Below are 25,130 nucleotides of genomic sequence, written 5' to 3' on the forward strand. Positions count from 1 at the left end.
CTTCTCGAGTGCTGGATTAACAGCATGAAAACTGCGATTACGGCTCACTGGCGAGCATTTAGAAGCTTTAAACATTCTTCACTGCCACAAAGATTTGCTCTCCTAGGCAGTTACTATTGTTTTTCGTTTTGTTGCCACTTTCCATTATGTGTCTTCAATAAAACCAGAATGAAAACAAAGCTTTTTGACATTTTCTGACATTAAAAAAAATTATTCTAGAATAGGTATTCTAAATTCGAAAAATTATTTTAGAATAATTCTAGAATAGCTTACTCTTCTATTTTGCCCATCCCTAGATATAGATGTATTTTTTATATAAGATTTCAGATTTACTTTAGATGCAATAAAATGATTAATACATTTAAGCATAATACAGTTAACAAATCTTTTCTTCTTCTCAACCCATTTTTCTTCACTTCTCCAAGAGTCGAAGCACTTTGCATTTTACCACCTTTCAGCAGTAGCCATTACTCACTACTCAGGGCTAGATATTTGAGCATGTGCCGAGAAGCCATTGTACTGCCTGGTTATTCAGTTCTCACACACAGGTGGCGCAGTTGCAGATGGTGTGGTATGTTCCGCCTTGTCGCACGCAAATATTGTGGGTGGTGCTATCCCCCATTTATGCATGTTGGAATGGAATAGTTTGATGCCAGTAATAGTATGCACTATGCAAGCAGTTAAGCCGCGCTCAGGCCTTTCTTGGCAAAAGTATTTTCGTTTGGTGCAGGTCTGTGTTAGAGACAAAGCTTTGAAGACTTGTGAAGTTGTTTTTCCACTCCAAGCCCCATTGGTGGTCCGCCGAATTAGCTGCGCGGATAGATTGATCTTCAGTAGCTTACATCATGAATTGTGCTGCCTGTGCAGATGGAGGTCTTGATTTCAATTGTCAGGGCTGCTAGTTAACTGCTTTTGTTGAAACACTGTAAATTCAGTCCAAGTATTTATGAATAGCCAACAACACTGTTTTAATTGTTTCAAAAATTAAAACAGTGTTGTTGGCTATTCATAAATAGCATTGTCTGAATCAAGAAACATCATTAAATACATTCTTTCTTCCATACTAGTTGAAACATATTGAATAATTGATACAGTATATTTTTGTCTTCATTGTTAGTGGAATACAACATAACTTTTAGGTAAGAAAATTTTTGTTGTTGTAACTTTAAAAAAGCAGTTGTGCATTCATAGACTTTGTGATGTTGTAAAATGTAGATAGGATCAGTATATAATACAATGTACATTGTACATAATGGTGTAATTTGTGGATGTGAGCATGGGCCTACTGAATATAATATATTATACATTACAATGAAATGTATGAATGTAAAGACAAACAAGTAATTATATTTAGTTTTTAGAATAAACGTTGATTGACCTCCGTGTTTTTCATTTGTTATAACTAGTCGCCTTAAGAACTAGAAAAAGTTCAAAGAATTACTGTTAACCTGGCCTAGATGTCACTTGCTTAAAGCTTCTACAAACTGATGCAACCATAAACCTTGTTTTGGTATGCTTAATGCATTTTTGTGTAATATGTTTTTTGGGTAGCAGCTGACTTTGGCAACAAAACACGGTACATTACTCTAGGAAACTAATAGTTTTTTGCATATACATATGGTGTAGCTCTTAAAAGTTGATTAACTGTCACTAAACTTTTAACCACTATTAATATACTACGACTACTACGTGTCCTATAAACTAATTGTTAAACTAACTGAACTGATTTATTATGTTTATTTTGTAGATTTAATTTGTTTTGCTGGAAGGAAGAAGATTTTGTGTCAAACTTGTAGATTGTATTGTAAAATGGTAGGTAGCCCTAAGGACGTAACAATACTAGTTGTGAATAAATATTGTTAATGGGTAGTCAAGATTAGGATACAGGTACTATTATTGTTTCAAAGTAATGAAAAAACGTTGCAATTCAGTTTTTTCTGCAGCGTGTGTTTATTGACTGTTGTTAAGCCAAGATTCTTCGTGCTTTTTTTATGGTAAATGCACTTTTCTATAAAAAAGTTTTGTTATCATCCTAACGCTAATCAAGTTGTGCGTATTTTCCAATTGTTGATTTGTTTACACTTTTTCAGGACAGTGACAATGAAGAGACACAGGAGTCATTTGATCCGTTTTCAATCAAAATGGTATTACCAATGGTTATTGTTGGAACTTTTATTCTTGCAATAAGTTTTTTGTTTTGTTGCTGTCTTACCAGGTTGGTAACTCTTGTTGCTCAAAGAAAATACAATATCATTTGATTTAGTTTTCACAATATTATCTCAGTAGCAATTTAACAGATGTTTTGTGTTGACATCTTAAAGTTTTTTCTTCCACAATAGAGAACGTTTGTTATGAAAGCTGAATGTAAGTAATGGACAATATGTTTTCTTTAGTGAACTAGTAACTAATTTTGATGTATTTTTCATAAGTTAAACGATCATCATCAATAAATCACTTTTAGTGTTTGGACAGACCGTGTTACAGTTCGGCCCAACTCTTTCACGGTTTTGTGAAGTTTAGGTGATCAAGTGAATTGGAACAGAAAATAAAATATCTGTCGTATATATATATTGTTTTCTAGCCAGCCATTTATTTTGCAGAGTTACTGTAATTATGAGCGAGACTGCCTACAGCTAATCATCAGTCATAAGTGCCACTTTGTCTGGCTCTCTCATAAAACGTTAGCCCACAATTTTTCACTTTGAAGACATGTTATTTCCTGAGTCATTAAGTCACTGGTACTTCAAATTTCACATCAATTATATGGCATAATTATATAAGGTCTGCATGTCCGTACTTACAACCTCTTGTAGTATTTGGTATCTTGGTCATCTACTCTATGATTATCACAACATGTTAGTTATTTTAGGTTGAAAGCTAGGCGGTATATATGTATGCTTTTGTTACCATTACATGTATCTTCATCAACACATTCTGTTCAAGAATAGATCCTGAACCATTCATCTTTATTGAAGAAGATTCTACATAAAATGTTTAACTTTCTTCAATGCAATTTTTATGACAGCAACATTTTCGATATGTGAAATGTCTGTTCGAAAACCAATTTTTTTTGTTTCAGATTAAGAAAGCGTGGGCCGAAAGTTTGCGGTTACAGAAAAGTGAGTTTCTCATTTGTCAGAAATAGATTTACTAAAGGAAGAACGGATTACAATAACATGGCATCAGAAAATACAGTTCACCAATCACCAACATAATTTGTTAGAAACAATTTCAATGAGATTTTGATGATTTTATTTATTTTTATCTTAAGTGGGCTAACCAGAACCCAGCCAGCAAAATTTGTCCTTTTTACACTGATTCAACGGCTGCAGACGTTGAATCAATGTAATAAAGGACGGATTTTCCTGGCTGGGAATGCCGTCAGTTTTACACCTGGTAATTTTGTTCCCTTCCTGTCATTTAATTTATAAAATTCAGTTAAGGTTCATTATTATACTTGGTGCCACTGGCAGTGTTGTTCTCAGCAGAGTTATTGCTGGACCCTGTTTGATACTTGGTCAATTAATCATGCAACTGGTATAGCGTGCATTACGCCGTCAATTTGCTTCGACAATTGCAGCTACGCATTTTCGCAAGCTTTATTTATGACATTGCACAAGGTGTTAATTCATTGCTTCCTTTTTTCTTACCATTGTTATGATTTTTATGCAGGTTACCTTAAACAAACGTAAAGATAATCCCTTAGAAGAAACCAAAAACGATGTAAGGTTTTCAGTTTCTGAACATTTTGTTTTATAAGCTTGCTCGCATAGTAATTAGCTGACTGGTCATAATAGAAATATTTTACAAACGAATTTATGTTCACACGAGTCAGTTCAATCATAAACAGCTAAAAATCAATTTCGATCAGCTAGTAGCTAGATTATCTTCAGTTAAGCTTATTAAAATAGAATCTATTTATTCAAACAGCTAAAATCAGCTAAAAATCGATCTTCAGTTAAGATTATTCAGGTAGATTCTATTGGAATAAATAAACTCAACTTTGTACTGATGTTCTTTGGCGGATAGCTCAACATTCATGAAATTCCCTTAAATCTAATGTGTATTATTTTTTGAAAAACATGTACAGTTTACAGTAGGCTACCAACTTATCGCCAATGTGTCAGTGCATTGCTTCCCTAGCGCTATAACTTATCGATTTATTGCAATTAACAAGAAGTCTAGACGCACGTCAATCACGAGTAACTGGCTTTTAATCCGAAATCTTTAAAGTTTTCAAGTCAAATTGTCTTGAGTGGAAATGCACGCAGTATTATATAGTATTGGATTTTGCAATAAAGTATTGTAACTGTAAAGTTTGTTAACCAATCTAATTTATATTAACTGGCAGATATGTCCAGTTTGTTTGTGCGAATTCAAGAATAAGGAAGTGTTAGCAATTTGCCCATGCAGTCACGTTTTTCATAAAAAGTGAGTATTTGATTGTCAACATTTACATAACGTCATAACACTGCTGGCAGAAAGCCTTCACATTTGGTTCCCCGCTCATGTATCTTTTGCTGTTCTCATCCAAGTGATACCATCGTTTCTTCTTCTTGCATCATGCCGCCATGTTCTGTTTGGACTTTCTCTTGTTCTACTTGAATGTCTCTAATTTTACACCGTAATTGTTCTGGCACATTTACTGTCCTTCATTCTTGCTACATGTCTACCAGCTCATTTCCAATTATGATTATTATTATTGCTGGCCATTTTAAAGACTTCTTTGTTCTTGTAATTTAATTTCTTATTATTCAGAACGGTATGCTCTACTTGTCTCTGGTCTGCTGCCAGCTTTATTGTTTGTCTCTTTGTGTTTAACCATGTTTTTGCTCCATATGTTAATATGATGGAAATAGATCAATTATAGATCAATAACATAGTCATCAGTCAATTAAAGCAGTAACATTTACATATCAACTTCTAATCTTGTGGTGAGCTTTTTGCAATACAATGTAACCTGTGACACAAATGAAATAGAAGCTTCACTTAAGCGTTCACGTCATGATGTTAGAGTTTGTGATAGTTTGTGACGTTTTATGAAATCACATCATACCAATCAAAAAATAAAGAGCCCAAAATGTAGATACCAAACTCATGTTCAGCAAACAAACGTTTGGAAAACTATACTGTCTTCATCTTCAGTGTTATAAATGTAAGCAATCCCTGATGCCGCTTAGGTTTAAATTAAATTGCGGCTGACGTCACAAAGACTCATCAACAAGCTATTATGAGAGCGAAAAACGTAATAGAAGTCAGGTTTTTTCATGAGATGATGCGTAATAGAAGTCAGTATTTTACGATAAGACTTTACGAAAAAACAAATTACAATTTACTGGATCAACGAGATGGGTTTGACAAGTCAGAATAAGTGCTATACGGTATATCAGTTCAACAATTAAATAAATATAATGGTGCAGATGCCAAGTCCAAGTTTAATTGCGGAGATTTTTCTTTGATAAATAACGTTTCCAGAATTTTCAATTTCCTTGATACATCATACCAGATTTATAGAATTTTATATTAGTGATTGTTTGTTTACGGTAAAAACTAAATTTTAGTGCTTTAATCAATATTTGAAAAATTAATCCTGGTCAAAGACAATTGTTTAATGTAAACACTTAATATATACGGTAAATAACAAGTTTGTGAAAGGCCAGTGTTAACTGTAAACAGCAAGTTCCTAGGTTTCTATCTAATCTAACATAATGACGGAAGTTTCTGAACGCTTTCTGCTTACACAATGCCAAACTTCAATTAATATCTTCCCACTTTTAGAGTTTCCTAAGGGCAGTTTTGTCCCTTAATAAAAATCTGACTAATGAAACAGTTTGTAATGGTATGGGAAACCTTTTTATCTGTGTAAAGAGCAGAAGGCTTTCAGTCCAACAATGATCTTTGAATGTAGAATAAACATTATGAGGTTACCTTGTTGATTGTTGAAGTCGCCGTATGTTTGTCTCATTTTTCATGTTTGTAATTATGAGCCTTTTTCAATTGTCTTGTTTAGGTGTTTGTGTAAGTGGTTAGAGGTAAGATTGGTCTGCCCCATATGCCTGGCTCAAGTACAAGTCAGCCACCACCGCCGCACAATCAACACGGTTGGAACGTCAGTGGCTTCGTTCGCTTTGTCTTCCAACACTGGAAACGCGACGGGAATCTTTCCAAGTCAAGTCTGAAACCACAACCTGTTCTAGTCGAATAATGTTTTTCCTTCTGCCTACTTTTTTGTCTTTGAACTATCGATTTCTATTTTTCTTCTCGTAGTCTGTGGCTGCATTCGAACTTTCGATATCGACTTTATTAGCGTTACTCATTATGAACAATTTTGATTCATCGACTACGATCGCATCTGAACCTCGCCGCACTGCTTGATCATGTTGCTGAGGAATGATGTTTCTAAAGGCGGTTGCATGTTATACGATTTTTGTGTGTAAGCCTATCATTGATTTTTTGGGCAATGGTATTGAACTAACGAAGCATATTTAATCTATTCTTGATGATACGCAACACCGGCCCTTTTTGGTGCAACGTTAACAAATGCATTGACTTTTGTTTTAATCTGATACAAGGGAAATCATAGTTTTTTTTTCAACTTGCCACCGTGCTGTGAACCTTATTACCATGGCAGCAAGTCGGAATGCTCTCAGATTTCAAAGAAAGATCTCAGGGGATGTTTGTAATATTTTCTCCCGATTTCCTTGGTCATGACATAATCGGTTTCGAAAATTTGTGTCAAAGATGAAAAAAAGAGAAACTGCTAGAAAAGTCTATTCGCAGCCTATCACCGTCAGTTAGTACTGTATGGATTGCAAAAACATTTTCATTTTTCGCATCAAATTTGTTTCAAGTCTGTTGATCAAGCTGCTGGAACCCATAAATATTGATATAGGCACTGAGATCGATTCTGTGCTGTATGACGTATGCAGTTTTGCATACAATATATTTTTCATTCTAAAGCGGAGACTGTCATCCAAATCAATGCACGTCAAATCACCTAGAGACACTTATCTCCAGTCTTTGTGCAAATGCAGTTTTTCATGGAATTGCAACTGGTTTCGTTTGCATGTAATTCGAAGTAATGATATGGTACATCACACAATCTCCATGCGTTGTGTCGCACTGACTCATGGATTGCGACACAGCTGAATGTTGCGGAAGACACACTTCACTGGCTATTCAAAATGTATTTTAGAACGAAAACTGCGAAACAGGTATTAAAAAAAAAAACGGTTGTCAGGTTTCATTCTCATAAAACCGAGCTTCCGTTGTGGCGTTCCATTGTTACAGTACTTGACAAACAAAAATTTCCATTTTTACGCCGTTTCAACTCCAAAAGAGAGAAAATGATGCAAAACATGGGGATTTTTGCTGTCTGGGTATTGTGCTGTGTTGTTTACTAATGCACTGCTTATGTCACTGGTTTTCATGTTTGGTTTGGCTTGGAAAACTTGCCATTTTTACATAAGTTGAGCCTTGGCAAATTTTGATGTGGTGTAACGGCTTGCATTGTCGTCTCTAATGACTATGACGTCAGTATCTGCGTGAGTGGTCGCACGGAATGGTTTAAGTGTGATTAGCGGGGCAAATGGAACAATTTTAATATTTACGTCACGTGGATGCAGAATCCACCTCATAACACATTCAATAGCCAATAGAAAAAGCCTGTCTTGTGGCGCACCTACTCATCGTTTGTTTCTTGCGAAGATTAGGGTAAAAGTTACAAGTTTGCCATCGATTATTGTAAACTAAATTACTGTAGATCCGTTCTATAATGATTCAGTTGCAGCGGCTATTCATGAGAAGGTACCCAGCCAGCTAAAAATGCATTTTACATCGTTTCAACGTCGCCAGACAGTATTTACATGGCTGAATTGTCTATACAGTACACGATAGGTCATCTCAAATAATAAAACTTAATTTCTCTATGACAGTCATACGTTTGGCAACGCCGGAAGCCTATTTTCTTTGAAAGTAAACTTTGCTTTGTGTGACTTCTCATGTTGACTATCGATCTTATAGTCAGCATTACAGCTAGCAAAATTCGTTGAATCTATGTAAAAAGGACGTCGTTTGCTAGCTGAAATTTGCTCTTGCCTCAATCGTATTGTCACAATATTTAGTCTCCGCAAATCACCTGTTTTGCAATTTTCTAGCCATCATATCGATGCTTTTATTCATTGTTTCAAAGTATGCAGACGTTTTAAAGAAAAGACTGATTTTCTACCCGGGTTCTGACATCGGTCATGATTTCTCATCAAACAACGTTGATACAATGTGCGATTTGTGCATTAGAGAAACAATTGAAAAAGCTCAATCGGGTTTTCTTACACAGACTGTTATTGAATTCACGGTACCTGTGAATTAGTTTTGTGTTGCTGGTTGTTTCTAATTAAGTCGTGGCGACATTACCGGAACGTTTACGATTAATCGGTTTTCATGACGCCACATATCGACGTCATTTCTACGAACTCCGTTACATGTCACTTTGAAACTAATGCGTTCCTGTCTTTAACGTTCGTATGTTGTATGCTTTGTCTTGTGCAGTCAACTAGACAGCCAATCAACCGTTTATTACATTGAATTCAACGTCTGCAGACGTTGATTCAATGTAAAAACGATTGATTTGCTGTCTGGGCATGGAACACTTTTCATACTGCGCTAGTTGTTCCTATTAGTATCACTTTATTGCTCTTATTCTTTTCATCACTGTACATTCTTTTTCAATTTCTAAAGTGAATAAAGCACAATATCTTTTCAGCACCGGCCACCTTTGCACTATAAGCGAGCGTTGTGAAGTTTTGACAACTGCTTAAAAGTTGTCAAAATGATTAATGGAGCAATGCTACCGGAGAGTTGTACATTGCTTTATTATCACTTCGGCAGCATACCAGGTTTTATGAGTACAAATCAAATCAGTTTTATCTATTTCAATGTCTTGATTTCCTCTATAGTATTAAGTTATTTTTTTAGTGCACAAGTTTTTTAAGAGAAAAATTTTGAAATGGTATTGTAATTTGCCTGCTACACACACACTGACTTAATGTAATTTTATTTTCTGTTGAAGTATTATTTGTTTATATACCTTCTTTGTACTTTTTATTTTGTTCCATGGTATTACACATAATGTGATTTTTTGCTTTAACATTTAGACTCTTGTTTTTGGCTGCCAAATAAAATTGGTTACTCGACAGTGTGAAAAGTTGTCTTTGCTAAATGTTAAAGATAAAATGTTTACATTTTTCATGTTAGCGTCTTAAGTGAAATTTCATCATTTTAAGCAGCTATTACTCAAATACTTTAAACCACTTATCGTGCACTTATTCCTATAAATGTTTTCTTTTCTTACCGTAACTCAAGTTTGCAATTGATAAAACTCAGACACTCTTAACTAGACAGTAGACACTCTACGCAGCATCTCATCTCAGTAGCAGCAAACACGTTGAATGCATTTTGATGCTGTTTCAACAAGTCTAAGGAGGAAATCTGTTGCAGTTGACTTGCCCGGAAGGTTTCGACAGGTTTAAGTATTTATACTAGGGTGTCCCACTATTAGGCGACTTTTCAGGAAAATTAGGTTCGGGTCAAATTCTGAATGGATTTTCGTCACTGATTTCAAAAATGACGTTATTTTTTCATTATGACGTCATCTTGATGTGCCAGCTAGCGGATTTTTGCTATTTTGGCCTTATGACAAATATGGTAAGAGCTAGAGAGTTGGAACTTGCGCCAAAATGACCGGAAGGGACGATTTCCTATTTGTTGTCAATACAATATGAAACGCTAACTGCAACAGAAAAGAAGTTATTTTGAAAAAACATGTTTTTGCTTATTTTTGGACAAAAAAACGAGAAACACGGCAATTTTGCTTGGGCTTTACTACAGTGATGCTTTTATTTTGATTGTTAAGTTGCTCCACCTTGTTTAGCAATTAAGTACAATGGTAGTAGTAGTAGTGGCACTCACTCTTGAATGTCTCTTCCATGAAATGAGATTTATTTTACACACGCAAAAAGCTTTTTGGAAGGCAAAGTGAAAGGCCCTAATGCATACGAAGATGGTGGTTTGATGAACATAATTCAGAAAAATGCAGAGGATTTCCTGGACTGACAGAAAAAGCAACCAAACTGTTTTAAATCAAGTCAAACAAACAAACAATCTTCTAAAAAATATCAAAGAAAAACAACTTCAATTTTTAGGACACGTGCTGCGAAAAGGAAAGTTAGAACATCTCTCTCTCACAGGCAAAATTGAAGGGAAGCGTGCCCAAGGCAGACAAAGATTAACATACTTAAACCAACAAACCGACAAAACTAACACCAACATATACCTAATACACAAAGCAAACAACAGAGAATCCTGGAAACTTTTCATACACGAGGCAGTCAATGCTTGGAATCAAGTGCGACAATAAAAGAAGAAGAAGAATTAAGAAAATACCAAAACTTAAGCCCCAACATCTGAAAATCCGACAATATTGTAAAGTTTCATCACAGCTATAGCCGCAAATCATTTAAAAGCCAAGATCTTATGGTTTTCTGAGCACAAGAAAGAAGCTAAGATTCATCTTTTCGGAGCGACCATATGTGTCTTCATGCTATGGCAGTTCATTTAGTGATAGATGTTCCAGGAAATTTGAAACCCCTACTTTTATATCGTCAAGAAAGCGTGTCCCATGCGCGTTGGATAACAACAGCGAGTGGTTACTTAAAATTGCTGATTTTTGGGTATTGTGTTGGGCCTCAGGATATCCCTAAACTTCAACGTATGGTTTCTTTTATTGTTTGTGTTTATTTGCCAGCATTTTTAGTCATCCATCTTAAACCTTCCGCTGCTGAAGGTCCCTCAATTGGTACTGCTTACAAGAGATTTATTACTTGCATATAAATCTGTGGATGAACCAGTATTCAACGCTGTTCTAAAACATTTCGTTAAGCATGCATCCCAATGGTTGAGCCCTAAAACGTTGCTTTCAGTTCTCCACGCTGAAGCTCCGCCTTTTGCTGCTGATGCGGCAAGACAGAAAAGTTTTCCAAGAAACGTTGATATCGAGCAGACGCTTTTGAAGTGTGGCAACTTACGTGATTTTTTCTCCGAAGAAAGAAAGATGGCTCCACGCATTGCATGTTTTTCATCTCCATCAGTGTTTTTGCGTATGATCAACAACAACAATCGAGGAACAGAGCGCTTTATTGGCAGACTAAAACGCGTTGTGAACGGCTTGATTCGAGATGACCAAGATGATTTGGCCAAAACAGACTTGCGCATTTGTGCTACTTTGCACGGTATGGTGTGATAAATAATCCCATTGAACTGTGTTGTGTTGTTGAATGGTGGTTTTGTTTGATAGATCTTTGAACGAAATGATCAAGGGTTTAAAGTTAGCTAGTATTAGTAATTGCAACATGCATGTAAAAATCAATGCTGAGGTATATAATCAATTGTAAATACAATATGCTAGACTACTACCACTGTACTTAATTGTTAAACAATGTGGCGCATCACAGCAACTTAACCGAAATAAAAGCGTCACTGTAGCAAAATTGCCGTGTTTCTCATATTTTTGTCCAAAAATGAGCAAAAACATGTTTTTTCAAAATAACTTCTTTTCTGTTGCAGTTAGCGTTTCATATTGTATTGACAACAAATAGGAAATCGTCCCTTCCGGTCATTTTGGCGCAAGTTCCAACTCTCTAGCTCTTACCATATTCGTGATAAGGCCAAAATAGCAAAAATCCGCTAGCTGGCACATCAAGATGACGTCATAATGAAAAAATAACGTCATTTTTGAAATCAGTGACGAAAATCCATTCAGAATTTGACCCGAACCTAATTTTCCTGAAAAGTCGCTTAAAAGTGGGACACCCTAATTTATACAGTATATTTTGGAACAAAGTGATAGGCGATAACTTTATTTCCCTTGGTTTTAAAAAAGTGGGCTACATCCCAGACAACAAAACAGGCGTTTTTTACAATGACTCAACGTCTGCATACGTTGACTCAATGTGAAAAACGACTGACTAGCTGACTGAGATCCTAATTTCTTGTTCGAATACATTAACACAACACGGTTCATGAGAAAATTGATATTAGTGTAATTACAAACTTAGGCTTTGTTATGCGTCACTTCCGCTTGTTTTTCTGTGCTTGGTCACTTATATCTCAATGCAACGTTTTACCAAAGATAAGTTCTGCTTAAAAACGTGACAGCAGCAGTTCGTTGAAACGTTTTCGTGCTGTTGCAACAACATTGTTTTCGGTAAACATGCATGGTAATCCTGAGAAACTCGTGTGATGTTCCAGTCAACAAATCTATCATATTTTGCATCTATTCAATGTCTGCAGATGTTAAACCAGTATCACAAATGACAGATTTGCTAGCTGGGATGGCGTGTTGAGAATAAGCACGCATTTGTTCTATATAAGTGCAGGGTTGGAAGTAACGACTAGTTGTCACTATTCGATAGCGTTATTCGTTGCTTTCTGAATATCGAATACTTATATCCATTCCTTTTAAAAATAAATATCGAACGCGCGTTATTCACTGCTTTTTTATGCAAGCAACGAAATCATTATTCGTTTTTCACTAATCGATATTTAGGAGAACTGCTGAATCATTTTTTGTTGTCGTCGTTAAAACGAATTTACAAGATTTAGTTTTCTGATTACTATCCGACCTAGTCCCCTTCCGGTTTACGATTTTACGAACTTTAAAGGATTAAGGAAAATTTTGCGGCAACACAGTTCAGAAAAACCATGCCAGTGAGAGTCGTTAACAGGGTAGCCACTTTAACAAGTCGAAATTCTGCCACTAAACTTGACTAGAATGAAACCGCCAACCAATCATAAGCTACGGTTTAAGTGACGTAAAAAATGGCGAAAAGAAGATGATAGAAAGCAAATTAAGTGATGGATTTTTTGTCAGCTGGTTGGCTTAGGGGTTAAGGTTAGGGCTAGAAAGTAGTCATTTCATTGACGCGGGTTCGATTCTCACCACTGCTATTGCTCTTTCTCTTCTGTAATTACCAAATAAAGTTCAAAACAAGCATTAACTCTCTGGATGAGTGCTAGAAGGGTCACAATTGGACGGTAGCCTCTTATAACATGTTCTGATTGGTTGGCGGTTGCATTGTAGTCATTCGCAGTGGCAGAATTTCGACTTGTTAAAGTGGCTACCCGTTAACAGTGTTGTCAACCTTGCGGTTTTCCCTCAAGTTTGGGCTTGTTTTTTGTTTTCGAGTTTGCGTATTTTTTTTTTGAGTTTGCGGGTTGCTCGTTATTTTTTTGAATTGTTTTTAGTAGGCTAATTGCTATTCATTAATTTTTTTACGTATCGATAGCGGAAAGTCATTGCTTTTGAGTTTTGACTAACGACTTCCAACCCTGTATAAGTGGGTAGGCTACTTCAATTAGGCCTGCTTGGCCTGGTCTTTGCCAAAGTCCTTTCTTTGAAAAAGTTACCTTCGCGTTTCTTTTGACGAAGTGATCGTTACTTCATTTTGTCCATTTATGCGCTCATTTACAAGTAGGCTTATGCAAAGTAAAATCAAGAAATTTTGTTGTAAAAATTTTACCAATGTTTGAGATCGCCAAATAAAACATGATCATTATCCTTACGTATTTTTAATACTGATGTAGCTTGCTCTGTGTGGATCACAATAGCAAGCCAATGTGGCCCCAAACCAAATGGTGGCAAACTTGAAACACCCTGAGTTGGATCATGGTGCAATCAGCAGCCAGCAATGACAACTGGGGCCCATCTTGGTGCAAAATGGGCAATGTGTTGGACCTCAACCGGGGTGCCTAACTGATGGCCTTAGTAGCCTAATCTGGGTTGCAGACAAATGCGATGAGCCATTGAACCTCAAGCCAAAAAACTTGCGATGCGATGCCCAAATTGAACCCACATGAGATATCACATTTAACCCTTGCCATAAATATTGGCAGTATAAAAACAACATGGACAAAGTTGTTCTTATACAGCCAATAAAAATATTTTTTGCTTTGTAAAAACATTTTTTTAATATTGAGAAATTCACCTACCGGTACCACCCATGTTTGGATGATTTTACAACTGGGCTACCCAGATTCAACCTACTGTACAAGTGTACATTAGTGCTCATATTTCCTGCTTTCGTTTTAGACTAAAAAAAATTAATACGAAGTTAAGATTAAGATATGGGGCTTTTGGGCAATTAATTAAACAAACTTGAAAAATTGGATTTGTGTTAGCACATTTGTGGCCTATAAGTAACCCACATGGTATACCCAAAAGCCCAGATGCCCACTTGAATTTTCAGTGGGACCCAGTTAGGCTTGCTATCTTTGAAGTTGTACTAAAGTGTTGAAATTCCTTTCATAGTCTCAAAAGCCATTTCAATTATTTCTTTTGTCCACTGACTCAGTATCATCATCATTAAGTTCCTTCTTCTCGTCGAGGGTTGGAGGCAATGAGACGCCAAGTTTCTCTGTTGTGAGATTCTTTTACTGCAGTTTTGTAATTAAATCCTGACCAGTCTTCAATATCATTAGTCCAAATTTTTGGTGGTCTGCCCCTATTTCGTTTGCCGTTCATTTTTCCTTCTAGTAGGCTAGTTGTCTTAGAATAGAATTATTGCGAATCATGTGGCAAAATATTTCAATTTTCTTGATTTAATTGTTTGTATTCTGGATAGTACTTCTTTGTTTGTGATTTTATCCTTCCATGAAATTTTAGGCATTCTTCTATAAATCCAGATTTCAAATGCCTCAAGTCGTTTAACCATTTGTGATGATAGTGTCCATGTTTCTGCATTGTAAAGTAACGTAGTCCATATAGGCCTATAGCATTTCATAATTCGTTTTCGAGTGTTGATGTTAATTTTGCGTGTTGTTAATGTCTTTTTCATTTTTACAAAGTTGTTTCTTGCTATTTTTATTCGTCTCAATATTTCCGTATCGCATCTGCCATTTTCAGTTATTGTGTGTCCCAGATAGGTAAAGCTTTTGACTTGATCGACCAGCATTCCATCAATAGTAATATTTACACTTGGTACATTTTCTTTTTTTGTAATAATCATCGTTTTCGTCTTGTTTGTGTTGATTTTCATGTTATATTCCTTTCCAATATTGTTCACTTTTTCTATTATTGTTTGGATTGGAGAGCTTCTGCTGATTCCGCCAATAAAACAGTAGCCTATCGTCAGCATACCGTAGGTTGGATATATTCATACCTCCTATGTTGATACCCTCCATTCCATCAATCTGTCTGAAAATCATTTCAGTACCGTATACAGGTTGAATAGACATGGAGATAGTATACATTCCTGGCGAACTCCACGTTTTATGTCCATTGCACCAGATAAACCATCTTCCATCTGAATAAACGCCTTTTGCGTCCAATATAGATTAGCTATCAGTCGCAGATCTTTTCCATTTGAACCTATAGCCTATATCAGTCAAACATTGCATCAATTTTTCGTGTTTAACTCGGTCAAAGATCTTAGTACCGTTGGTCACAGCGGTAAACCATAATCTCTTCGTGGGAAAATTGTAACATAAGATTCCCAAATCCGTTCGTCTGCATGTAATGACCGAAGAAACACACACTTGAACTTCTTTTCAAACAGTGTATTTCTGTAAAATTAGCCCGCGGCTACCGAAAACGAGGGGGTGCAACGCCGTACACCGCTAAAAACTGTCACTACAGAACAGATTAAAAAGATAAAAGACGGAACCTTTGTCCAGCTAGCAAGCACTAAGCCAACAGTTAAATGTGCGGCTAACTTTCAAACAATCATTTTACGAATGACCAGAATAGATATCAATATCTCAAATTCACGTAGAAAGTAACTGTGACGCAATAAATGAAGACATTGTCACGCAATTCAAAACAGGTGTCCAAAGCTAGTAATCCAATGTATTCATGTTTAAACAGGTTTCAAACCGAAACAGGCCCAAACAGGTCCAAACAGGTTTGACACAAGTCTTATTAACGATGGTGCAATTTTGGCACATTTTCTAGCAACTTCCATGACGTAATATTCAGTAGACTTGAACGGTTTTTATATGACGTTTGAATAGGTGAACCATTGTCTGGAACATAGCGGCCCCTAGTTATGACAGTCTGACATGGCATAACTAAAAAAGAATTGACGACAATTGTGAGCCAATGAATAAAAACACATGATACACTAATTGTTTGAATCACTCACGTTTAAGTTAATACGCAAATACAAAGGGCATGCAAAGAATGAACAGCAATAAGAATAAACACGACGATACATGAAATTGGTACCATAGGTACACGCTAAATGACGCTATATACAATAGTTGCGATAATAACCGACTGTTCCGGGCTCAGACAAGGGTCGGCCACCGCAGACAAAACCAGGCTCAAACCCTAACACTTAGGTGTTCTTTACGGGGGCGAGGCACGAAATATCTCTCAACACGTAGTCTACTTTCACTTTCCCCGTACTCTCATCATAGTTGCAGACGACAACTTTGGCTCTACGAACCACAGGCTTCCCTTTCCTAATTTGTGGAACTACCTCATGCACCCTCCCAAGTTGATACTTCCCACGTTTACCAATGTCTTGGAGAGAACCAACCACTACAAGTTGACCAGGCTCCAAATTCTCGGCCATTTTTAGCCATTTTTTCCGGCCCTGAAGACCTGGCAAGTAAAAATCGATCCATTTACTCCAATACTGCTGAGAAAGTGACAAATTGAACCGATAATCCCTTCTTAATTGGTCACGATCATGTGGTTGCCCAACAGCACAGTATGGGTCTAAGTATGGGGTCAAAAGTGAGGCAGGGGTGATGACAGTAAAATCCCTAGGGTCGTCACTCAAAGGTACCAAAGGGCGTTCGTTCACGATCCGAACGGCACTACTGGTGTACGTAAGCAGTTCAATGAAATTGGGCTTACGAATCGAAGAGTCCAAAATGTGAAAAAAGTACTTGGTCATATCGGCCACGAAACCAAATCTACCAAGCCGAAATCTTGCCAAGACATCTACAAGAGGGTTTAACAAGTCAGGACCCGAAAACATTACATCATTAACACAAGCTCCTCGAAATTCAGACTTGCCATCGTAAACAATACGCTTTTTTAATTGTGACGCCACAAAGTATGGTAAATACCATTCAAATCCCTTGACATTTCCTGCTTCACCAGCACGCTCAATATAGCCATTAGATTTAAGTTCTTTCATGGTGTCAGTAAGGAAATCACGAAGTTCAGGTTGTTTTAAAGCTTTCTTTCTTAAAGCAGCAGCTCTATCTGACGCCAACACAAAATTGTTAGGTAGATCAATATCTTCCTTCAACGGAACAGGTATCTCAAATCGACCATCTTTCAACTCAATATTCGGTTCGACAAGTTCTCTAGCCAAAATATCATTGCGAGACAATTCACAGGTTTCATTTTGCAAAGTCAAATCCTGAATGACTTTATTCAGGTCTGCTATTTCCATATCGCGAGACTCAATTTTACGCTGAAAGCCAGAGATGACATTCGACTCTGAAGACGTCTGCACTCTGCACACTTTAGCAACGCTTTCAACTAAGGGTGACTTACCACCACAAGCCAACCAACCGAGAGGAGTGAGTAAAGCATGCGGTTCACTGCGATTTTCACCAACACGTTCTTCTTTTGCCCACATCAAATAGGCTAAGCGTTGTCGTTTCCAATCAGTACATCTACAGTACTACAATCATTCAAATGAAACATATTCACGTCATGAAAATGACGGATACTACTTAAATCCTGCTTATGTGGTAAAGTCTTAACATCGTCAGCCCAAGCTGGGTTAACCACCGAAGTTATATCACAAAACAGTTCATTCGTCTCTAACGACTGAATGTTGAGTATAACAAGTTCAGCACAAGTAGGTTTCTGACCAGCCAGAGTATCCATTTTAAACGACGCTTTATCATACGGTTTAAGACCAAGTTCGCACACCAAATCACTCGAAACAAACGTCAACTGCGAACCAGGATCATGCTGACAATACACCAACTTCGATTTGCCAGTCATTGGATCCAAAACACGAGCAGCAGTAACGCGGTTAAAGGCTGCTTTAACATTTCCAATCTTAACATTACGCACAGGAACTCTGGCACCAGCCTCATCTTTATCGACCAAATCCAGAGAATCATGTGACGTCACATAAAAATCATGCAGAAGAAAATAGTGTTTCCTATCGTTGGTAGGTCCACACTTACGACAGTTATTTGCATGATTACAGTCTCTAACCATATGCTGGCGCAAACAATTCAAGCATTTGCCAGCTTTCACAATGACATCTCTCCGATCTTTAGGTGTCAAGCGCAAAAATTCTTTACAATTAGACAAAAAATGATATTCAACTTGACCACGTGACGAACAACAAAAACATGCCGGCAGGTCTTTACGTCTAGCCTCACCACCGCGCGGTGCGCCAACAGCAGTCGAGTACTGCGAACTTCCTGACATGACATTATCATGGGGTTTTACAGACGTCTGCCTAACCGGACATGAAGGCAATTTTCCTTTGCCAAACTTTTTAAAATGCTGCGACTCACCAGAATCGCCCATTAGCATAATGCTAAAATCAGTCGACTTGCGCGTTTCCTCCCGTACTACAAAATCAAACAAACTCTGAAAAGTAGGTTCCTCAGTGCTACCATACTGATCACCTAAAAAGTCAAGATAACGCTGCTTAGCGTCAAACGGGAGTCGCTTAGCCAAATCCAAAACAAAACGTCCTTCTAATTTATCACGCTGACCATAAGCTTTCGCGTAAAGCAAACACTGCGACAATTTATCTTTAAACTCTTTCAAATCACTGGAAGAGATAGAAGTCAATTTGCTACCATAGCGATACTTTCTAATTTCTGGTTCTGCGAAAAGACCTCCACGAACTCCAAAACGTTGGGACAAGCGAGCTAACGACATTTCTATCCTGTCTTCCTCTGACAAGCCAGGAGTGTCGGAAACCAAATTAGCAATCGTTTGTGCAGCTGTTCTAACACAAGCTGCTTGCAACAAAGTCAAACGAGTTCCCTTAAAGGGCGAAGCTGCCATCAAGGCCGTAACACGATTTTTAAAGAAGACAAATGGCATATTATTACCATCGTAACCAATCAAGGCCGCCTTATCGAAGAACGTCCTACTATTTTGGTATTCAAAAAAGCAATCCTGCTGTTGAGAACTCCATTTAGCGGGAGAAGACAAACTATATCCCTTAAGGGGCTGAGTGGGCTCAGTCACATGCACAGCCCGATCACGATCCTCACACACGTTAAAATCAGGAGACGCGATACGCCTCTCACAACCACCCAAATTACGTGTAGCTGGGCGATCAAAAACTAGCGGCGCTAAAAACTGTGAAGGGGGCAAAGCATTACTGCTAATGGCGGCCCCGTGACCTGTACGCTCTGGGGGAGGAGTTCGGTTGTAATTTGTAGACCTTGGCTCTACAGCCTTCGGAAGACCCTTAACCGCGGCCCCGAGACCTCCTGAAACAGCTGGAAAACATGTGGATTGTACAGGTCCACTTACAGATTGAACAGGCGTCTGGAAAAGGTTAGGTAAATTAAACTGCGATTGATGTTCACTTCTGGAATGCCTAGAAGAGCCCTTCCTAGAGCTACGCCGGGAGCCCAACTCAGAACGATATTCAGCTAAAACTACCTCTTTACGTTGTTCGGCCCTCAACTGGGCGTCTTTGAGTGCGAACTCAGCAGCTCTAGCTTCAGCTTTCGCGGCGGCCTCAGCAGCTCTCGCTTCGGCCTCAGCTCTCGCGATGGCCTCAGCTCGTACGGCCTCAGCAGCTCTCGCAGCAGCCTCAGCTCGTATGGCCTCAGCTCTCGCGATGGCCTCAGCAGCTCTTGCTTCGGCCTCAGCTTGTATCTGGAGCTCCTCTCGTTTTAACTGTAGGTTAATTTGTGTAACTATCCGTGACGAGCTCTCAGACATCCTAGTGCTTACATTTGAGGCGCTATCCTCAGGATGTATGTCAGCATCCAACCTATCTGAGAACTCACTTTCTTTTTGTTCGAAGTTATTTTTTAACGAGTTAAATTCGGGATCTACCCTATCACGAAGTTCTGCCAAGATTGCAGAGTTAAAGATTTTAGTCAAAAGAGCATGGAAATGCCGTAATTCCTCTTCTAAAGTAGATAAGTTAGATCGAAAAATTAACAGTTCCTGCTTATCACTCAAAGAACCTAGGGCCACAGAAAGTTTCCCAATTTGAGTCAAAATATCCCGTCTAAGATACCGGGCCTCTCGAACTGACTTAGCCTCATCGTTAATGGGTCCCTCCCCAGAATGGCCTGCCCGACCGCAAAGAACATCATCAGGCTTAAACTCAGTCGAGTCGACGGCGGTCGAGTCCCTGTCACCACCGAGTGTAGACATATTAAATGTTAGGGCTAAATTTAACAATTAAAAAATTAAGTTACACAAACACACAAAATTACAGTAGTTATAAAAAACTTAACTGCAAAGACCGTAAAAAATACAAAAAAGAATTTAAATGCACGATACCGTAGCTGTACGAGTATGTGAAGTCCAAACGTCCACAAAACTTGCTTGGATTCTTCCACTTGAATCTTCAAGCACAGATGGATTGCCTTTAATCTTCTTTCTTGCCAATAAATGTCAAAGTTATTTTTCTTCTGTACCAAACTGAGAAGAAATGTCTTTACTTTTTAGCTTAAAGTTCTTCAGTTGCCTACAGAGAAGAAATGTCTTTAATTTTCTTTGCTTCTTTAGACTACCAACCAATAAGATCTTCTTTTATTATTTCTTTGCTTCTAAGTGCTTCTTAGCCTACCAACTAACAAACTTCGTCTTTTATTTTTTGCTTCTAAGTGCTTCTGTGCCAAACACTAGACAGAGAATCGTCTTTTATTTTTTATGGTCACAGCGGTAAACCATAATCTCTTCGTGGGAAAATTGTAACATAAGATTCCCAAATCCGTTCGTCTGCATGTAATGACCGAAGAAACACACACTTGAACTTCTTTTCAAACAGTGTATTTCTGTAAAATTAGCCCGCGGCTACCGAAAACGAGGGGGTGCAACGCCGTACACCGCTAAAAACTGTCACTACAGAACAGATTAAAAAGATAAAAGACGGAACCTTTGTCCAGCTAGCAAGCACTAAGCCAACAGTTAAATGTGCGGCCAACTTTCAAACAATCATTTTACGAATGACCAGAATAGATATCAATATCTCAAATTCACGTAGAAAGTAACTGTGACGCAATAAATGAAGACATTGTCACGCAATTCAAAACAGGTGTCCAAAGCTAGTAATCCAATGTATTCATGTTTAAACAGGTTTCAAACCGAAACAGGCCCAAACAGGTCCAAACAGGTTTAAACAGGTTTGACACAAGTCTTATTAACGATGGTGCAATTTTGGCACATTTTCTAGCAACTTCCATGACGTAATATTCAGTAGACTTGAACGGTTTTTATATGACGTTTGAATAGGTGAACCATTGTCTGGAACAACCGTATATAGTGTATATGTAAAAAAAACGTCCAACATTTACGTTGTGACGTGCCACCAGTAGCGTTGACAGAGGGTACTTTTGGACCCGTTCCCGGGATTATTTTATGGGTCCGTGCCTTTAAAAAGGCTGGGAATCTTGAAAAAATCACTGCATATTCTCTAAATATAGAGCGTTTTTCTTGTGTCTTGATTGAGGCCTCAATGATCTCTTTGGTATCGGGCCAAAATTATCCTTTCAACGGCCCTGGGTGCCACAGCCAGTGGCTCAGAGAGGGGGGGGAAGTCGGGCCAGTTTCCCCCCTAGCAAAACATTGTAAAGGAAAAACGAGTAGTTTTTTGTTTTTTCATTTTTGAGAGGGGCCCATTTTTAGTACTAAAGTAAAGATGTACCAACTAAATAATCAACAAATTCTTAAATGAAGTGCGTAGTTCCAAGTATTTCTCAATCATTGTAAATGTCACTCTCGATGCTTCTCATCAAGAACAAATCATTTTCGTGTTAAGGTAGGCGATGTTGAACAGCTTCAAGACGTAAAATCTGAAGCTGAAATGATTTCTGTATCACTGAACGGTTTCGATTGTATTGATAGTTTCAACTTGAAAACTGGGGCTGTTTTAGCTAAGCGGAAACTATTTTTGCTTGACAACTGAACCTTAACTTCAAAATCTGCGTTGGCCAGGCATAGGAAGTTGTATTCAACATAAGTTATCTGGGAAAGTTAAAGGTACCAGTCCAAGCAAGATTAAAGAAAGTAAGTCCTGTATATTTTTTGTTTATGGATTATCATCAGTCATAATCTCCGCCTGCAGCAGATTGTGCATCAACATGAGTTATTTGCTTCCAAGAGTGGCGATTTTGAGCCAGCTCGCCCAGTGTCGCCAAGTTGAGTCCGGTCCAGGATTGGATGTTGTCTTGCCATCGTTTTAGTTGTCTGCCACGTTTTCTTTTTTCTTCTACTTTTCCTTCTGTGTAAACTTTGCTGATTCCGAATTGTGATCTTTTAGTGTGGCCGAACAGTTTTAAAACTTTTGATTTTATTATTGCTGCAATTGGATGTAATTTTGTCATAGTTAAAAGATCTTCTGTTTTCGTGTAGTCAAGTAGCCTTTTGGTGGTCATGCTTCTCATGATGTGATTTTGGAAGGTAGTGAGTTTTTTGTTAATGGATGTTGTTGCTTAAATCTAGTTGGAATTCATAATGTAGCCTACAGACAGAGTTGTTCAAGTGTCTTATCATTTTTGGAGTAATTGATTATCTGTAAGCTTGTGGCATCTTTAAAGTTATAGCCCAGTCAGAGGAAAAATTCTAAAAAATCTAAAGAAAGCTGTCTTATCATTTTGCAAAGAAATTGACTTCGAGAGGGTAATCAAGGCGTGGTGCAGTCAAACCCAATGCTTTACAATACCCTTTTGCAATTGAAGCTCTAAAGACGTTTCTTAAATGCATCAAGTTGGATCCAACAAGAGCTTGATCGGAAGCTGAGTCAATGCTAAAGTAGCCTACAACTAGCAGTTTTAAATTTGTGACTGCTTTGCATTATATGGATTACCGGTACGGTCCTAAACAAGATTCACTGATGAATTTAATGAAATTAAAGGAAGATGTAATCTAAGTAAGAGTAAGCTGAGAAGAGTAGGCTAGGCTACTACTCGCAAGCTAAAGTTGCAATGGCAATTATAAATTTAAAAGAAAATGATTTTCTTTTCCTGAGGACAGAACGCTTTTATTACTCCACTTAACTAGCTGAATCATTTGAAGGAGATGTATTCTACCTACCGTACATTGCAAAGGGGTTTCGATAGTTGTTGGAATTGACAAATGTATCAACAAACTCAAACATATCGTCGATGAGTTTGAAGTTCCAAGAAAATTTCATCGTATGTCCGTTATGCAGTTGCGGGCATGTGGGACAAATTTTAACCATTTGTAGGCTACACAACAATGACATTTTTCAAGACATTTTGGATGAGGTGGTACTTTTGACAGAAAGCCACACAGCAAACTTCAGCTGCAAACCAGAACGAACCACCCATATTTCGAAAGGTTTTTCCAAATAGTTTTGTTATGATTTTTTTGTGTGTTCCGGTAGCTACCTCCAACGGTTGCACTTTGAGAACGTGGTTTTAGCAATTACTGAAATTTGTAAAGAATTGTTTGCGCTCCAGTAGGCCTATGACTCAAAACCGATTGAAAAGCCTAACTATACATGTTGTGCATCAATTCCGACGTCGCAAAATTTTATCATTTGATGCTGTGATCCGTAACTTTGCATTGCAAAAGTCCAGAAAGGGTTGAATTAAATCAGGGATGTCCAAAGTCCGGCCCGCGGGCCAACTCTGGCCCACGAGACGTTTTTTTATGGCCCGCGCCTGTTGTTATACAATGTGTTATTTTTGGCCTGCAGACACACAAAAATCATATAAATTCAACTTTGCAGTTTTCAGAAAAATTATTGTGGCTGTTGGCCCGCGAACATTTATTATCAAATCTGGCTCGAGTGGAAAAAAGTTTGGACTTTCCTGAATTGAATGCTTGGTTGAACTATTTTCGTTGCTTGTAGGCCTATTGTGTGTTTACAAAGCTTTCTAGACAAAATAGTTTGCCTCAATGGCATTTTTGCTGCAAGTGTAATCCAGTGATTATTGATAATTTTTACATTGAACGAAGTTCTTTTCATGCTGAGGAAAGTAGGCTAATTTCAGCTTAACACGAACATGCAACGCAAGATACAAATTAGTTGTAGGCCTATATTTGCTAAAAAATATTATGGGGCCCATTTTTCGTATTTTTTCCCAACCAGTGCTGATTTCTCTCGGAGGCCCTGGCCACAGCAAGGAAAACCTGGGCATGGAAACGCAATAATTGTGTGTCTGACCATCTGACGCTCCCTCAAAGACGCGCAGTGTAGGCTAAAGCACAACAAAAATGACAAAGTGCAATAAACGAAATTCAATTGAAGCTTAAGTGCAAAAGCAAAATAATTTATAGTTCACAATCACAGACTCTAAAGCGAGGTTCTTAATCTTTTTTGTAGGCTATGTTTTAACCTTTGAACAAAGATGAATATCAGATTACCCCCAATAGATAAAATGGTACCCTACTCATTTATTAAAAAACGAAAGTAACCAATTCCATCAGTTATATTCAATGCGACGGCTGCCCTTGCTTTTTGGCAACGAGTTGTTCAATGTCTGGTAAAGTACGTAGTAGATAATGCTTAATGCACAACGAATATCAGATTCAACATTAAAGCGGTTTCTTGCTTTAGATTTGATAGTAAGCAATGCAGAGAAGCCGCATTCGCATAGGTAAGTTGAAGAAAACGTGACCAGAACATTCAGAGCTTGAATAGCCTACCTATCCTTGGATAGCCATGTTATATTTTAACCCAAAACTTTTCTAGGTTGCAAGAGTGAAACTCATCTTTTGCAAAAGAATCGTTTGTTAATTCTATAAATTCTTCTTGGATTGCCTCAGGAACATCTTTCACTTTACATACAAAAGGTTTTTTTGCTACTTTCATTAAAACGCTGCCAGTGTTTATCTCGGGAAAATATCGTTCAAACTCCTCCTGCAAGTTTTGAAGATAGCTGATGATGTCATCCTTCAAGTTTTGATTGAGATCATCTCC

General features: G+C 37.8%; 1 protein-coding gene across 1 annotated transcript; it reads left to right on the forward strand.

The window, feature by feature from the left end:
- The first annotated feature begins 1,061 nt into the window (after positions 1 to 1,061).
- Positions 1,062 to 9,186, forward strand: LOC145782070 (RING finger protein 24-like). The gene is made up of 7 exons (XM_082593805.1): positions 1,062 to 1,139; positions 1,748 to 1,812; positions 2,091 to 2,215; positions 3,080 to 3,119; positions 3,673 to 3,723; positions 4,352 to 4,431; positions 6,011 to 9,186. The coding sequence occupies exons 2-7, from the start codon at positions 1,810 to 1,812 to the stop codon at positions 6,177 to 6,179; spliced, it is 468 nt and encodes a 155-aa protein (XP_082449931.1). The 5' UTR covers positions 1,062 to 1,139; positions 1,748 to 1,809; the 3' UTR covers positions 6,180 to 9,186.
- The last annotated feature ends 15,944 nt before the right edge of the window (positions 9,187 to 25,130 follow it).

The sequence above is a fragment of the Aplidium turbinatum genome, chromosome 13 (assembly GCF_918807975.1).
Source record: "Aplidium turbinatum chromosome 13, kaAplTurb1.1, whole genome shotgun sequence".
Taxonomy (NCBI): Eukaryota; Metazoa; Chordata; class Ascidiacea; order Aplousobranchia; family Polyclinidae; genus Aplidium; species Aplidium turbinatum.

Excerpts from the sequence above, each read along its gene's own strand:
- LOC145782070 (XM_082593805.1), top strand. Across the intron at positions 2,216-3,079 it reads TTTTGTTGCTGTCTTACCAG|ATTAAGAAAGCGTGGGCCGA; the intron begins GTTGGTAACTCT and ends TTTTTGTTTCAG. Across the intron at positions 4,432-6,010 it reads AGTCACGTTTTTCATAAAAA|GTGTTTGTGTAAGTGGTTAG; the intron begins GTGAGTATTTGA and ends TGTCTTGTTTAG.